General features: G+C 46.8%; 1 protein-coding gene across 2 annotated transcripts in view; it reads right to left on the bottom strand.

Annotated features, from left to right (window-relative positions):
• The window catches only part of snx29 (sorting nexin 29), a 90,107-nt gene that overhangs the window by 22,454 nt on the left and 49,815 nt on the right, over window positions 1–17,838 (bottom strand). Inside the window, exons 15-16 of one of the 2 annotated variants that reach the window (XM_060036332.1) lie at window positions 14,633–14,739; window positions 13,874–14,498 (exon numbers count right to left, since the gene is read on the bottom strand). In XM_060036332.1, coding sequence (XP_059892315.1) covers window positions 14,439–14,498; window positions 14,633–14,739 — 167 coding nt within the window. In that variant the 3' untranslated portion in view covers window positions 13,874–14,438. Of the gene's footprint in view, window positions 1–13,873; window positions 14,499–14,632; window positions 14,740–17,838 lie in introns of those variants that run through there. The other variant, XM_060036331.1, reaches the window with a different exon arrangement.

Raw genomic sequence — 17,838 nt, 5'->3', positions numbered from 1 at the left:
ACATACTATTTAGGACTCTGCAGTCATAAACAGCATCCGCTTCAGAACAGAAATACTTCTGGCTCTATAAGTGACCAAAGCAACTGGATGCATCTCCTCCCCAGGGCCATATCTCTGGGGAAGACAACGTGGAAACACTACAAAGCTAATTCACAAACTCAAACCGACTAGCTGCAAACCAAGGGTTTCATCCGCCTTGTTTCTTCAATCACCTCAACATCATATGAGCTTAATAGGTCAGTCTTAAAACAAATACTTACAGCGCCTGTACCCTGTGGGGCATTGACATGCTTTTTTTTCAGTTGTTACCATGCCGTACATAACCCTTAATGTCAACAGAGCCCTCTCTTTTTAAATTAGTTTCAATGAGATTCGATCTGGTCGTAGGTCGTTCAGAATAACTGTGTTTGACTCACAGCTGCTGGCTGTCCATCCATTTAAGTTCCAATGAACTAAAGAGAGGTTATTGGATGCAGTCTGTGTCGTTGCAGGTGCAGTTCGATACTCCTCTTTCCTCCCTGCCCGCCATCTTCTGTCGGCCACTCCTGAGAGTTTAACTAGCCTCTCTGAGCTGTGAAGAATCCCTTTCCAGATGTTATCTCAGCTAAGGCAGACCTTGCTGTATGTCACGCTATCCTCTCTCGGTCTCATCCACACCACGACCACCATAGCCGGTAAAGCTGTGGCCCCCCAACCCCCCCCCCCCCCCAGTGTGAAAAACTTTTCCTCCCTCTCCATGACATTCTCACCCCCGTCAAAAGGCAGGCCTGAAACAATGAGGGAAATGTCAGGTTGAATTGGATGCAGCCGGCTCTTGTGGCGTACCTTTTTATTTCCATCTGAATCGATTCACGCTCACAGGTGCCGTATTGCCAGATCAATGCGGTCTTGGGTTTCTTTGGACTTTCTGCTTTCATGTCATCTTGGTTCCCTTTCACTAGTTTTACCCAAGAATCGCCCTCAAATGTCAATTTGTCTTTCAGTTGTTTCCCAAAAGAGCAACCAATTTCTGCTTTTTTATCTTTGAATGTCTTGTCTAGCGAACAGCGTTTCCTGTCCATTTTCTCATTGATCTTAATCAGCTCCTCCATTACAACGGACATGCTGTCGATTGGCTCTGTCTCTTCTTTACCACGGCACGTCCAAAAACAAATTAAATAAATACTAAATAAATATGGTTTGTTTGGTTTCTCTTCTCCATTGGTTTTCTCGATTCCTTTGGAATGACTCTGTTCACACTGTATTCGACCATGAAGCTATTGAAGGCTGTTGTATTATTCGTCCTCATCAGCGTAAGTAAAAAGTAAATATGTTATTTCATAATTTAATTGATAAAATTTATCAAATTTAAAAAGTCCAAGTCTTTTCTATTGTTTAGAGTGCAACTCGTGTGGATGGCTGGGCATGTCAAACATTTACTCACAGCTTCCAAAGAACCAGACCGTAACCACAAACAAACTTGATAAGCTAATCAGCAAATAAGCAAAGCCAATACGTTTGAAGTTGATAGTTGTTATTGCCCCACCCCACAGCCAGATTTCCAGACTAACCGTTTATTCATTTACTTTGGCTACCACTCTGTTTTGATTGTCCGGTAACATCAGCGTCAGCATCAACAAGGGGAAATGAATTTACCTCCAAACTTCTGACAACAAGCACTCTTCTCCACTTTAGCCAGTGTGGATATAACGGCTGTCTTCTTTGTTCTAGCCAGAACCAACCTGGGGTTATGTGGACCTAGAGGGGATCATACAGAGCGCTACCAAGCTGGTGTGAATGCCACAATAAGCACTGATGGCTGACCGACACACACCCGTAAATAAGGTTTGTGTATCCTCGTGTGTCTAGGAACAGAATAATTCTATTGGGCCTCCCTTAGAGCCGCTTAAATGTTTTACGATTGTTCTGACACCCAGAACATTCTTCACCTCTATTTATTTTACTCTCCTTATTAACTATTAAGTAGGACAGTCCCAAAAAAATTTGTGAATTAATTTTAAGCGTGAAAGAACTCAATTAATTTCTTTCACGGGGGGGAGCTAATCAGTTTGTCATTCTTTGGCTGTGCTAAAGTGTGTGTGTGTGTGTGTGTGTGTGTGTGTGTGTGTGTGTGTGTGTGTGTGTGTGTGTGTGTGTGTGTGTGTGTGTGTTGTCTTAGTGAGTGTGTGTGCGTGCACACACATGCATGCATCTGCACGGATGTCTAGTGTCTTGGGGCACATGTGTGTCTAAGTGTATGTCTATAGTCTATGTGTGTGTGTGTTTGCCTGTCTTTTGATCTTGTGCTTGTTTGTGTGCGTGTATGTCCATTGACTAACTGCATTTGCATGTGCGTTAGTGTGTGTGTGTGTGTGTGTGTGTGTGTGTGTGTGTGTGTGTGTGTGTGTGTGTGTGTGTGTGTGTGTGTGTTTGTGTGTGTGTGTGTGTGTGTTTGTGTGTGCGTGGACACACGGGTACCAGGCATTTGGGGTCATTACACCACCCCAGAAATGCTGTCCAGCCCCTCTGATGAGACTGTTGAGGTGGCTCCCCTTGCATGCAAGTGTATTTATATAACCCCTCATTACAGTTACAGCCTCAGAGGAAATCAAAAGCTCACATTTAAACCGAAGAGGATTAGATTCCAAAACTGTGACCCCTTTATTCCGACAAAACCCTACAACCCATGCAGAGGGATTTCCCCACCACTTTCAAAAGATTGTCTGGAATTCAATGGTGCTTTGTGAGCCATCTACCATATAACAGTATCAGTGCGTGATACATCAATGAACAGTAGCGTATGGAGAAATGAGAGGAGGGCAAGTGTAGGGCAAGACATCAGTGAGTGAAAGGACCTCCTGGCTGCGTTCTCCATCCACACTATAATACCATAAGCCGGCCGATTGATATACACTTATGGGATGGATAGGGAGGATTGTAATAGGGCATTGTGGCAGCAGAGGATGGGGTTGCGCAGACCCATGGACAACTACAGGCCTTCTACGGACATGCCCTCTCAGAAAAAGCTGGTTAGATGTCCCATCCTTGTAACCATCCTAATGGAGGGTTATAATCCAGCAAATCAGTCATCTGTCGACAGCACTCACATCAATCAGACATCATCACAGCACACACACACGCTCGAGCAAACGCACTCACGCTCGCACACACACAGACACAGACACACACACACACACACACACCCTGCTGCTGTTATCTGCCGTGTGTTGAGATAGTGCTCGCACTCTAGCGCCTCTCCAAACACGATGTGCAATCACAGTAAACGGCTAAAAAAACCCTGAGAAAATAAGGCAGCCGTTAGTCTCACGCTCAGAAAACAAATTATGATGCTAGCTATTAGCCTTACGTACGCTAAACTTCTCAGAGTAGACATGTGCAGGTTTGTACATGCCCTGGGACCGGCCCGTGGACCGTCTCAATCCGACCCGCAAGAAAAAACAAAGCCTGCATTTCTCTGTCTTTGAGAAGAATGAAGAAGAACCGGAGCCGGTGTCCGCTCCCCTTTCATTCGACAGAAAGTCCCCCTGGATTCGCAGCTACAACCGATTGACATCCACTGTGACCCTGCTCTCGAGCAAAGGTTCCCTCCATCCACACCGGGCAACCTCTGCAGTTTCCAAAGCTGCCCTGCCCAGGTTTGGAAACGGTGTTCCCTTCAGTGAGCACAACGGACGCTGGTGTTTGTTGGCTCTTTGTACGTGTACGAATCAACTCTTTCTGTGATGAACTGCAACAAGTCATGTGTCAGATCACAGCTGAGGGGTAAACATCTGGCCTCGCTGCTGCGAGTTCCAACCTCAGACATGACACCAGACTTTGAGGGTCTTTCAAAGAGAGGTAGAGGAGTTTCATGACACATAGGGTCATTTATAAAAATCTCCCAGTTATAAATCCTTCTCACAGGCTAGATATAGAGTTACTCGGGTAAAACAGAACAGAAAAGTAAAAATGATTGCATTCATGTATAATACAAGTTGTTATTTAATTTGTTGTAAGTAGTCATTAACATAATATCAGTCTAATTTTTGGTATTAAAGTTTGAGTTAGCCGAACAAGTAAAAACAGCCTCAAACAGCTACACAAGTAGACAAGCAGAACAGAAAATGTTTACTGATAAATGTATACATTCATGATGATTAGTCTTTGACTATTAATATTTTTCTCAGTCAGTGATGCAGGTCTTATGATGGGAAATACAACATCTTGATGATTGTGGAGCCGTCTGCTTTGAGGCCATGTTAATAACGTAATCCAATGTGTTCAGGTCATCAGAGACCTTTGCCGTGGTGAATATGGCAAGAAGTAGGCACATAAGGCTGTAAGCATTTCCCAGAAGGACTAATGCTTTTATGCAGTTTTATGTAACAGTACAATGTGCTTCAAATAAATTCTCCAACGTTTGAACCTTAGCTTTATTGATCAAGGCCGTCTGTGCAAATTTTTTTGCCAACCCCTGATCGAAAATGGGGTGTCGACACAAACACAAATTCCGACAAAATACACAAACAAGATTGAAAATAATTTGAAGGAAAAAGAGAAGCCCTCAAGAGCGTTTTAGAAATCGGGCTATCCAACAATGTACTGTCAGACCGCTAGCGACGTGCTAGCTTGTTAAATAAAAGTCGCTGTCTCTGGGGGGGGGGGGGGGTACCAAATCCACTTTTAAAGATTTTGCTAGTGGGGCTGTATAACTTTTGAGAACAAACTGAAGCTCGGTTTTTTGATTTTGAGTGTGTTTTTTCAGGGATGTGATACACAGTTGTTGTATCATTATTGAACTATAAATAAGCTGTTGAAGTTGAGCCATTGAAACACTCCCTTTACATGAATCTTCATAAATTGATCGAAAAGACTTCACGGGAAATCGCCTCTAAAGTCCTGGCGTGACTAAGGTTAGGTAAGGTGCTTAACTAGTCCATGCTCACCGTGTTTCCCTCTGACGTTGGAACCAGGGATGGCTGAACCCTTACAATGATCTATTTTTACGTCAAGCCGTGTGGATGAAGAGAGTGATAAGGAGTTAGTGACCTGACACGACCAAATTAGGTCATGCACTGAACGCATGACCCATGCAGCCGAGCTGTATTATGCCGGGGCCGCGGATGGGGAGTGGTGAACATTAGCTCCGCACAATCTGTCTTGCCTCACTGTGACACAGGTGACGATCATCTGCACTGGCAATCTCCCTGCCAGTCTTACTCTATACCTGCTCACCCGTCTGTCTGCATTGCTGTGTGTCTGTCCTGACCGACTCCCCTGTCCATATGGCTGAAGTCTGAGCTTAGATCACCGCTCTTTTGGCATTTAGTCAGTTAAGACAAACACAACCATGCACGCACACACACACACACACACACACACACACACACACACACACACACACACACACACACACACACACACACACACACACACACACACACACACACACACACACACACACACACACACCCTTCTGCCTGCCTCTATTCAGAGCGACCTGGCAGACCGGCTGTCTAGATGACCCAATCTGTGTCCTGCCGAGCCAAGATGGCCTGTATAAAAATACCAGGAGTCCAAGACCCGGAACGACAGAGCGAGCGGGGGAAAAAAGAGAGCGAGAGAGGAAGAGACACAGAGGACGAGAGGGGCAGAGAGAGAGGAAGGATAGAGAAAGTGAAAGGGGGATCAAGAGAGATACAGAGGGAGACGAGAGTCGGAAAGTGGTGTGCCGCGCGAGAGAATGAGCCAGAAGAGAGAGAGGGAGGGGAGGGGAGAGAGAGGAAGGGAGAGATAAAGTAAAGGAGAGAGAAGGAGGCGGCAATGGAGACGAGGGGAGAGGGGGGTACGAAGGAGATAAAGAGAGGGAGGGAGGAAAAGGATGGAAGGGAAGGAGGGAGAATGGGAAGGAGGGAGAGGAAGAGAGGGAATGAGAGTGGGAGAGCGAGGATGGGAGGGAGAGAGAGGATGGGAGGGAGAGACAAGTAAAGAGAGAGAGTGTGGGGGACAGAGAGAGGAGGAGTGAGAAAAGGAGGACAGGGATAGAGGGAGGATATGGCAAGCAAAGCAATAGCTTTCCAAGAGAGAGAGAGACTACAAGACTGGGGAGAGAGAGAGAGACTACCAGACTGGGAAGAGAGAGAGATAGAGTCCAGCTGACCCATGACCTAATGAGCGTGATTAGAGGGGGCGAGCTGGGATGACGAGGATCGAGGGGTAATGAGGCCAGGGGGAGGAAGTGAGGAAGAGTGACGAAGAGGAGGACCATAGGAAGAGTAGCGTGGGTGGAAAAGAAACAAACAGAGGGAGTGAGCAGAGAGTGAAGAGAGGGAGAGAGGCGGAGATAAAGACGGAAGGTGAGAGCGAAACCAAGAAATTCATATAATCCATACATGTGGCATTCTAATAAAAGCCTGTTTGTGAAAAGGGGTGGACAAAGAGAGAGAAAGCGAGTGAGACAGAGAGCGAGAGAGCGAGAGAGAGATTTGGTGGTTGATGTCATCGGTCCACTCAGTGTCCTGATCCGTCACTCTGAGTCACTGAACCCCCACCGCTTATAGCAGGAAAGACAGCACAGAGAAATTAGTGAAGTGAGCAAGGGAGAGAGGGTGAGGGAGAGAGGGAGAGAGGGAGAGAGGGAGAGAGACACCAAAGCCCAATATAGACATCACAAGCTGTGCAGTCCACTGGGGAAAAATATTTGAGAATGAGAGTGGGCAGAGCAGAGGAAAGGGAGAGGATGAGACGGAGAGATCGAGAAGGGAGAGAGGGAGAGGGAGAAAGAGGAAGAGAGAGAGGGGACAGATGGACTGAGAAAAAACAAGGGCAGAAAATAAAAGAGGGCTGGGAGTTAACGAGTTAATGTGGCTGATGATAGGGGCTCATCTCGTTGCCGAACATCACTGCTAAAATACCCCACCGCACCCCAGTGGGCATTAAAGATAGCCCTCTCCGTGTGGTGACAGAGCTCCACCCTCCCAACGCTGCCTGCCGATGCAGGGATGACAACAATGACGACAACAACAGTCTGTCCCCTCTGACTTCAAGCCGTTTGCATCCCCAAAGGAAACTAACATTTTAGGTGCATAGCTACTTGGCTAGATTATTGTAAGGAAGTAATGATTGAGACAGGGACAAAGAAGACTGTGGGTCGGCTTAGCTCAGGAGGTAGAGCAGATTGACTTGTAACCGGAAGGTAGCTGGTTCGATCCCAGGCTCTCTTCCAGATGTGTGTCGATGTGTCCCTGAGCAAGAGACTTCACCCTAACTGATCTTGACGGCGTCAGTGTGTCAATGTGTGCATTAAACTAGGTCAGTCGCTTTGGATAAAAGCGTCTGCTAAATGCCCTAAATGTAAGACAACAACGGTGAAACCGTCCTCATGGTTGATTATGTATATTTTATATTTACGTTTTACTGTCTGTTTCAAAAGCTGTGTAAACTCTGTGCGGTTGCTTTTCTAAGAATGCAGACTGGATTTCGTTGCAGTACACAACTCCACGTATCAGCGCTTGAGTACAAACAATGTAATTTAAAAGAAGCAAATTCAGAAGATGAGGAGATGTACAGTCCAAAGCCAATAGAAAAATACTAAAATCACGCACTATTATGTTTGACGGCTCCTAAGATAATAGAAGCACGGCCCTCAATGAAATGTTGTTACGTGATAGGGCTCTTGTTTCAAGAGAAAAGAAAATGGAAGCGTGCCAGCCGGAGCCTGTGGTTAGGACCAGGGTCTTGCCACCAGTTAATGACTAATGGATAGAAACAAACGTCCATTTGCTGGATCCTAAGCGCCACATGTTTCTAAATTGCCCTCGGAGATGCAATGTGCTCACCAAGTGCTTGTGTGTCTTTTTATCAAGCACACAAGCGAGTAATCAGGCCAAAGGGTTCCGAGCAGAGCGCGTGGTGAGGGAACCGTGCACTCGTTCATTGTGTTTAAAATGTACTTCCATACCAGGAGAATGGACACTGCAATACTAGTTTTAGGTTCCTCTGGGTTCCCATACACAATCTTCAAATAAAATACACCCGAGCTCCAGGCTAGAACTGTTCTGGAAAGTTGTGTTAAAAGGCCAATGAAATTTGAAATGCAGGGCTAAACAAATACCCTCCTATTGAATCGCTTGTGTACTTTATTTGGAACACAAATTGATCAATTTGGTTTTATTTTGTGTATTATGCTGATGACAGATTGAATAATATGCGCCTGAGGAGCCAGACATAGAAAATTATCCATCCTTTAAGGTTATGCATACTAAATTAGGAAGACCTTAGTTCAGTGTCTGCACAGACAGACGGTGAAGCGAGGATACATTTGATATTCTGGGCCAGTAGAGGCCAACAGCTTAACCAGACAGCCAGTCAGAGTTTGAGTGCAAATTGTATAATATCAGAAGAGTGTGTCGATTGTCGCTCTGGTTATGTAACTCAAACATTGTGGTTTCCGTCTTTATACACGGCTTACTTGCAAAATATTTTGAATATACTAACGCTATTCTAATGATATATCTGTTTATCTTTTGATTGTGTGTCTATTGATTCTTCAGTCTGATGCGGTCCTTCCTTTGTCTGTTATGGAATAGGATGTTTGCATGTGACGTGTAGAGTTAATATTGTCATCGTCCAGGGCGTTCACATGGTATACATTAAAGGAGGGCTGGACTCAATGTAAAACATGTCTTAGGTATCAGTATATCAATAACATAATCTTACCCCTAATCATATCCGTCTAACCGCAACCCTAACCCCAATGCTAATTAACTTTAATGATTATGATTGGATTAATTGATGTTAATGAATGTACCCGTATTCTAAATTTGACCATAACAATCTCGTCAGACCTAGCAGTGACTCAGCTCACCAGTATGACGGCTGTGTTTTAAAGTACAGTGTATAGGATGGGAACATCTTGTTTTTCCCGTCTTGAGGGTCTGGCTGTTACCGAATTCACCCTCAACCACTTGAACTGCAAATCTACTCGTCTCGAGTCTTAAACAATCTCCCTTTCAGTATATTTGTTATTTCGACAACTTTCCGGCGCCTACCTGGTGATGTCTACTTAGTGCTTTTTTTAAAAAGACAAACCTCAATAAATGTCATTCTAACCAAACAACTTCAACAAGGGTAGCAGAACCGGTGTTTATTGGACCAACCTTCGGACCGCTACAAAGCGCGTCCAAATCCAATCCCGAAAGTAACGATGCAGCCGCTCTCACCGGCATCACAGATCAAGAGTCACATGCTTTATGCATTCCACAGCTCATTACTGCTTTACCCCTCACTAACTCTGCTCCCCTCACTTAGTGTGGGGGTGTGTGTGTGTGTGTGTGTGTGTGTGTGTGTGTGTGTGTGTGTGTGTGTGTGTGTGTGTGTGTGTGTGTGTGTGTGTGTGTGTGTGTGCGCGCGTGTGCGCGCGCGTGTGTGTGTGTGTGGGTTAGTGGCTCGTTGGTAATTGTTGTTCTTGTTCGTGATGTTGTTTATGGGTAATTAATGAGAGTGTGGATCAAAGGAAGGATGTGCAATCCTTCCCCCAGGACACCTATACAGTTTTGACCCATATCGCTCCTCCGTACACCCCCTCCACCACCACCACCACCACCACCACCACCACCCCCACCACCACCACCACCACCACCACCACCACCACCCCCACCACCACCACCCCCACCACCACCACCACCACCACCACTACACCACCCCCCTCATACACCACTATAATCACCACCCCCCCCACCGTCCTAAAACACTATCACCACCACCAGTACCCCCCCCCCCCCCCCTTCATACACTACTATCACCACCACCTGCCCCCCCCCCATACACCACCATAACCTAGGCTTGAAACACAGCACTGATAACACAATGCTGACAACACACTGCGCGGTTGGAGGGGAAGATGGTGGCGGCAAAGAGTGTGCGTGGCATGTCCCAATGTTTGTGTGCAAGTGTAAGAAAGAAAGTGAGCGAGAGCGAGAGCGAGCGAGCGAGCGAGCGAGAGAGAGAGAGAGAGAGAGAGAGAGAGAGAGAGAGAGAGAGAGAGAGAGAGAGAGAGAGCGGGAATGAGAGAGAGAGAGAGAGAGAGAGAGAGAGAGAGAGAGAGAGAGAGAGAGAGAGAGCAAGAGCGAGAGCGAGAGCGAGAGAGAGAGAGAGAGAGAGAGCGGGAATGAGAGAGAGAGAGAGAGAGAGCGAGAGCGAGAGCAAGAGCGAGAGCGAGAGCGAGAGAGAGAGAGCGGGAATGAGAGAGAGAGAGCGAGAGAAAGCACGCGTGAGAGTACACCTGTCAGAGACTATAGGGGGTTTGGGTTAGGACGATCGAGGCCGTTAGGCACGGTGTGAGGAGGGGGCGGGGCCTCATGGGGGGAGGTGTGGCCACTAGCTCTGTTGTGGTAAACGGAGCGTATAGCCCAGCGATGGCAGGTCGCTGTGAGGCGCCCGTGGTGCAGCAGGTGGGCACTCAGGTACTGTAAAATATGCATAATGCAGACGTGGAGAGCTGATGGATGGATTCCGCGATCGAAACGAGAAAAATCATTTAACAAGTAGAACGAAGAAATAATGCCGTTCTAATTTCACACGTGGCCCTTTGAACTCTTGGAACTGTTGATGGGCATGTTCCATTATCTACAACTTTCTATTGAGAGAATGATTTATCAAGTTATAATGTTAATCCATATCACCAGACATGCGTGACCCTTTGAGGACCACTAGTCCTGTCCCTTGACAGGAGAGGAGAGGGGAAGGGGTGGGGAGGAGAGAGGAGAGGAGAAGAGAAGGGGAGGGGAGGAGAGAGGAGGGGAGAAGAGAAGGGGTGGGGAGGAGAGAGGAGAGGAGAAGGGGTGGGGAGGAGAGAGGAGGGAAGAAGAGGAGGGGTGGGGAGGAGAGAGGAGAGGAGAAGAGAAGGGGAGGGGAGGAGAGAGGAGGGGAGAAGAGAAGGGGAGGGGAGGAGAGAGGAGAGGAGAAGAGAAGGGGTGGGGAGGAGAGAGGAGAGGAGAAGGGGTGGGGAGGAGAGAGGAGGGAAGAAGAGGAGGGGTGGGGAGGAGAGAGGAGGGGAGAAGAGAAGGGGTGGGGAGGAGAGAGGAGAGGAGAAGGGGTGGGGAGGAGAGAGGAGGGAAGAAGAGGAGGGGTGGGGAGGAGAGAGGAGAGGAGAAGAGAAGGGGAGGGGAGGAGAGAGGAGGGGAGAATAGAAGGGGAGGGGAGGAGAGAGGAGAGGAGAAGGGGTGGGGAGGAGAGAGGAGGGGAGAATAGAAGGGGAGGGGAGGAGAGAGGAGAGGAGAAGGGGTGGGGAGGAGAGAGGAGGGGAGAAGAGGAGGGGTGGGGAGGAGAGAGGAGAGAAGAAGAGGAGGGGTGGGGAGGAGAGAGGAGGGGAGAAGAGAAGGGGTGGGGAGAGATGGGATAGGTGAAAAGGGGAGAGGAGATGGGAGAGATGTGGAGGGGAGGAGAGAGGAGAGGAAGGCAAAAGAGAGGAGAGGAAAGGAGGAGAGAGAAGAGGAGAAGGGGTGGGGAGAAAAGAGGAGATGAGGGGAGGAGAGATGAGGGGGGAGAGCAGAGAAGATGAGAAAGGGTGAGGAGAAGAGAGGAGAGGATAGATGAGGAGAGCAGAGGGGTAGGGATGAAGAGGAGAAAGGAGGTGTTGTTACGGTTATGTGGAGAGAGCACACAGAAGCAATGGGAGGGAGACTAGGGGAGTGCAAAAAGGGAGGGAGGGCGAAAGGCTGCATGAGTGGAGAGGCCATGGCAAGAGAAGAAATTATTTACAGACTTCTACGATTTTCTCTAATATTTGAATAAATGATTCAACCTAAGGTGACGGTTTGCGTACTGTTTATTTTAAAGGTAGCCGCTCCGTGAGTGAGTTACTGTAAGCAGGGTAATAATAAGCATGGATCTTGCTCCGTAAGATCTATATTGACCATTCCGTCCTATATTCATACACACATATAGGCCATATAGGGTATTTCCAAGCAATCAATATCAATGTGATATTTCTCCCCCCACACACACACACACACACACACAAGGGATTAAACGACTAATGATGTATTTGGAAAAGCTACTGCAAGACATACTTTGTGTTGGCTTCCTCTATCCCTCCCAAATGTTTTCTCAGGCATTCCACCGAGAAAAGGTAAACAGTACAAAACATCTATTGGATTTAATGGGGAACGCAGCCATAATGGTTGTATATTTACACTATATTTGTCGAAAAAGTCGAAACAGAAAAGTGAGGAGAGCCTAGCTGTCCCTCGACACTGGGGTGGGACCGTTGCAGTCACCTTCCCCCTCACAGGCACGAAACAGCTTCGAATTCAGCTGCAAAAAGCCACATCCAATTTTAACCAAATGGGACAGAGCATAAATAATGCACGAGAAGCGATAATTAACTATGACCACAGAGAGAGTAAAAAGAACAACTTTATCCGCTTAACATTTCAGACGGAATGTTTGCAGATTCGTACGTTAAAAAATACAGGGGGAAACCTGGACTGCGGTTCTGCTGAATCTCCATAGAAAAAGATGTGATGGTACTTATTAATAATCTGCTAACACGCGCAGCACTCGACAAAGACATGACATGCGGGCATTCCCTCTTTCCTAAGGACTCTCTCCCACATCCTCTCATCTCTCCATACTAAAAGAGACAGCGACAGAGTCTCCTAACTACCAGGAAAAGCCCTGCCTCAGCAGATGGCTGAAGAGACCCGAGTACAGACAACAAGTAATGAGTACAAATCACTTTTAAGTCGTGTTTCCTGCTTCCAGGCCTGAAAAACATCATTAGCCGCCACTGTATCGCCACCAGCCAACGACAGCCGAGGTACTCTCAACCAGCCAATGGCAGCCGAGGCACTTTCGATCAACCAATCGGATGCCTAGCGCTCTTTGCCATTTTTACTGTTTATATTTCACAAAATAATTCCTCCACCGCCAGAGCCCAAGGCTAGACAACTGTTATTCCCGCTCGGGTGAGGAACCGAGGCAGGGGCACGCACCTGGCGTAACGTAGTGTAGCATTAGCATAGCATTAGCATAGCATCTGCTCGGTGAACCGGCCGAAGTGTTCCATTCGGTGGCGGGCTCGCTATGGAGACTGACAGCTCGGCAAATGAACAAATAAATAAGTAAACGCCATTAAAAATGCATCACACATACATGTGAATGAATAAGTGAAAAGATGGCTTTCCCCAAACACAGCCCGAATTATTTCTTATTAAAGAAATATAAAACAAGATGAATTATTAATGCTGAACACCGCAGCCGCCTCCGCTACACCCACCCTTCAAATCTCCACCCACACCACAAGAAAACAGGCACGCACACAAACACTGTGGAAACCGACCACTGTTCTAGCGTCAACCTCATGGTACGCCAGAGGAACATCTCGCCACGAGTAGGGAACAATCATGGTAATAGGAAACACAACATGGTGATAAGCAAGCAGCTGGGTTCTACAGCTGCTGCTGCTCCGTGATTGGTTACCAGCGAGAGCGCGCGCCAATATGACCCCGTCATTAGCCAATCGACCGTTGTTTCGACAGGCTGGCGGGTTTTTTGTTTAGGAACACCTGCTGGATGGAGGAGTAGAGAAGCACTGCCAGGCGCTCGAAACCACGCTCGTTTCCCCAACTCGGGGATAATGACCCGGCAGTTTGGTTGGGTGCTTTCACTAGGTCGTCCCGTTCCTAGTTTGGAAGTTAAATATCACAGGCGTTCACACAGAATGTTTGATGGTTGGTCAGTGATAGTGAGCTCCACCACAATTGTGCCGTTTCTCCACTGAAACCGTTACGACTGTTCTGAGGGGTTTTCTCCTTATGAAAGCAGATTGTAAAAATGGATATTTAAATGTGAAATCACAAGATTAATGTTGAATCAACACGTAGGAAGTATATTTAAATTAAAACACTTTGTGCTTTAATCATTGTTTAATATATTGACACGTCAAAATGAAAGGGAGTGCTTCTAAACACAATTACCAAAGTTGTAGAAATTGCTGCATGCACTTTTAAGACCGTCCCCTTGACTTCCGTAGGTAAAACGCACAACAGCTCAACATTCAAAGCCGTTGATTTCTAATGTCTACATAGTTTGTGAAACACTCAGAGAAACTAAGAGTGTGAAATATGGCCGAAGGTCCAGTCTTTACTCAAACAGTAATCCATGAAATCTGTCCTCCTTTCAAGGGGTAATTCTGTTATGCAAAGGTTACAAACATTTAACGTTGAATATCAATCTAAAATCACAGCAGTCGTTTCGGGGGGTATTTCTGCTTCGAGGCGATAAGACGAATCACTTCTGTGCTGATTCAATTCTGCTTAGAAAACTAAGCGGTTTACTTTTGTTTTCACCAAAGATCTGAAGAAGATCTTTGAAGAACTTTTAGAAGTGAAACTTTCTGCCTTAAACTCCGTCCTTGTCCTCATCCATCTTTAGCCAGGAAAGTTTGGTTTGGCGACTCACTTCGTCAGACACCTCACCGAAAGCCCAAAAACTGCAACATTTTGTGGAAAAAAATCCTGCAAATTGTTCACAAAGTGAACACCTTAATTTGGGCCGCACTACAATACTGTCACGCGGTACCACAGAAAAGATCGTAAACGTATCGGGAGGAACATGTGAAGGCGGCCCAACGGCAGCGGTCGTCACTCACCTCGATGAGTTTCCGCTCGTAGCTCGCAGCTAGCTCCTCAATGTCCTCCATGGACTTGGTCTGAGGGGCGGGAGCCTGGACCTCACTGGACCCCAGGATCGGCAGGGCTGAGGTGAGAGAGAGAGAGAGAGAGAGAGAGAGACACACATTGAGAGAGAGACAGAGACAGAGAGAACGAGAAACAGAGAGAGAGAGAGAGAAACCGAGAGACACAGAGACAGAAAAAGAGAGAACGAGAAAAAGAGAGAGACAGAGAGACAGAGAAAGAAAGAGAGAAACCGAGAGAGACAGAGAAAGAGACAGAGATACAGAGAGAGAGAAAGACAGAGAAAGAAAGAGAGAAACCGAAAGAGAAACCGGGAGAGACAGAGAAAGACAGATGGAGACAGCGAGAGAGTCAGAGTCAAGGAGTGTCTATATAAATATTCATCTAAATATACATATATAATAATATATATATGCAAGAAGAAAAGCATATGGTTTCAAAGATGTCACACACACACAACATTCACAACACACATTCACACACTGTGAGAGGATGAAAAAGCTGGGAGAGAAGCTTGTTTTGTCAGAGCGATAAAATCCACTGCTGTACTTTATCATCAGACAACACTTATTGTTTATTATTGTTATTTTCCCCAGTTTCGCTTACCGGCACCATTGGACCAGAACAACCCTCCATTCCCCCCAAGGCACTGTTACTGAGCCCAACACATCACTTAAGCGTTTTGCAGTTGAACCAGAACTCAGCGTGGGCCATGGGTACCCAGCCTTCAGGACAGACACACACACACACACACACACACACAGTACTTCCATCAACTGATTGCATCTTAGAGAGATTTTGTACATAAAGGCTTAAGAGACAGTGAAGAGAGAGAGAGGGTCGGTGACAGAAGATAATCATTTACGTAATTAATATCCACAATTTATTTGATTCAAAACTACAGTGTAATATCACACAAACACACACACACACACACACACACACACACACACACACACACACACACACACACACACACACACACACACACACACACACACTCCCTCTCCTTGGTTTGCTTTTGCTTTTTCCGGTCAAAAAGAATGACACTGAAGTTTAGGGAAATGTAAATTATGGTATCAGACTACGACTACTTTTACCTAACTAATGTCCCTGACATTTCCAAACATAGTATTTTTATCATTGAAGGGCGTAGCTTGACTATAAAACAGGCTATCACGATAAGACGATGTTTTCCTTATTTAACTATTGCAAAGCCCTTTGTTAGACAATCCATTAGGCATTAAAGCAATATCCACTATCTTTATCATAGCATTGGAAAAGACAGGCGGGGGGGGAGCATGGAGAGGGAGATAATGGAGAGAGAGAGAGACATGAGGGAGAAGACAGAGAGGGTACAAGCAGATGTTGCAGACGAAGAGATGTTAGGCAGGCACCTGGTCTGCAATAACAGAACTAACTAAGCGGGCCTTTCTTAACAGCTGCAATCAGACAGTGTGTGTGTGTGTGTGTGTGTGTGTGTGTGTGTGTGTGTGTGTGTGTGTGTGTGTGTGTGTGTGTGTGTGTGTGTGTGTGTGTGTGTGTGTTCAAGAACCTCTGAAATGCATCTATTTTCATCGAAGTGTCAATGTTTCTCATTAAGCTTGTGGCTCTATACTTTGTAATGATTTGCACATCATTTTCTGCATGTGAATAGGCTAGACATAGTTTATACGAGAGTGTACGTTTGTGTACGTCCTCACACGATCCACCCACCCACACACACACACACACACACACACACACACACACACACACACACACACACACACACACACACACACACACACACACACACACACACACACACACACACACGCACACGCACACACACTCTCCAAATTCGAAATTTGTGTCTACGCGCGCGAGACACTATTATTACCAAATCGCAAAGAACAAAAGCAAACAGATCAGCTACTATTATCATTAGGAACCTCATGATTCTCAGAGCGGGGCAGTAAACAGACCACAGGGCCACCAATGGGGGCATGCATCGCTTGCTTCATCCATAAGCATCTGTCTATAATACTCACAGCCCTCCAGCACGCCCGCTGGGATCCCCAGCAGGGAACAGGGTTTCGGTGTCGGTGTCCCCCCCCCTGCCCGGGCACACCGGGCCCCCTGGATTGAATCCGCTCAGTGTTACATGCAGGGGTCGCTCGCTACGGCGGGTGCAATCTAGAGGGTTACGCCCTGCTAATTCTGTGAACAGATGTGGAACGATGTCGCAGTCGGAGTGCTGTGAAATTGGGGCCCGGGTGAATCTCTTCCGTATCGTATCTTTTTATGAAATCTCTCTCTCTCTCTCTCTCTCTCGTGGTCTGATAGAATTCCCTGAGCGCCGTGTCGGCGAAGGGGACAATGCTTTGTTTTTTGTAATTTTAACGGAGAGATATCGTTGTTTGTGGTTTGTTTTTGTGTTTGTTTGTTTCGCTCGCTGTGCAATTTTGTTTTTTTTCCTCCTTTGTTGTTCGCCTTGTCCTCCGTTCTCCTCCTCTACGCTATTATTACAAAACAGACAGACAACGGCAGCTCACCCCAGCGCGGCGGCAGACGCCGATAAACAAACCTTTTCACCCCCTCCCTTCTTCTCCATCTTCCCCTTGTATATTCTCCCTGCCCTTTCCGTTTCCCCGGCACTTTTATATTAAAATGTTTTCCCGTCAACGGACAAACGTACAATTTTCCTCCCCCGAGGCCCTGAGCTTCTGCGTTCAGCCCTTGCAGTTTTTCCCCCATCAAATGCTAATAATGTTGTGCTCTGAAGAGCAGTCCCTTCCATCCATGCATATCAATGGGAAGCCACCATGTGACTCTCTCACACGCGCGCACACACACACACACACACACACACACACACACACACACACACACACACACACACACACACACACACACACACACACACACACACACACACACACACACACACACACACACACACACACACACACACACAGACACAGACACAGACAGAGGGGCTGCTGGGAGTGCTGGGCACTTGTCGACCGCGCCCGGAGTGCCTCAGTGGTGCCCGGTGGAATTACACATCGGGGGGGGGACAAGTTCAAATAGTGCACGGCGAGAATTGCCGCAGACAAGTGTGTGCATCTGTGCGTATACTACATAGTGTGGTGTACACACACACACACGTATGCAT

The sequence above is a fragment of the Gadus macrocephalus genome, chromosome 18 (genome assembly GCF_031168955.1).
Source record: "Gadus macrocephalus chromosome 18, ASM3116895v1".
In the NCBI taxonomy this organism is placed as follows: Eukaryota; Metazoa; Chordata; class Actinopteri; order Gadiformes; family Gadidae; genus Gadus; species Gadus macrocephalus.
This window is presented reverse-complemented; position numbering and strand designations above follow the sequence as displayed.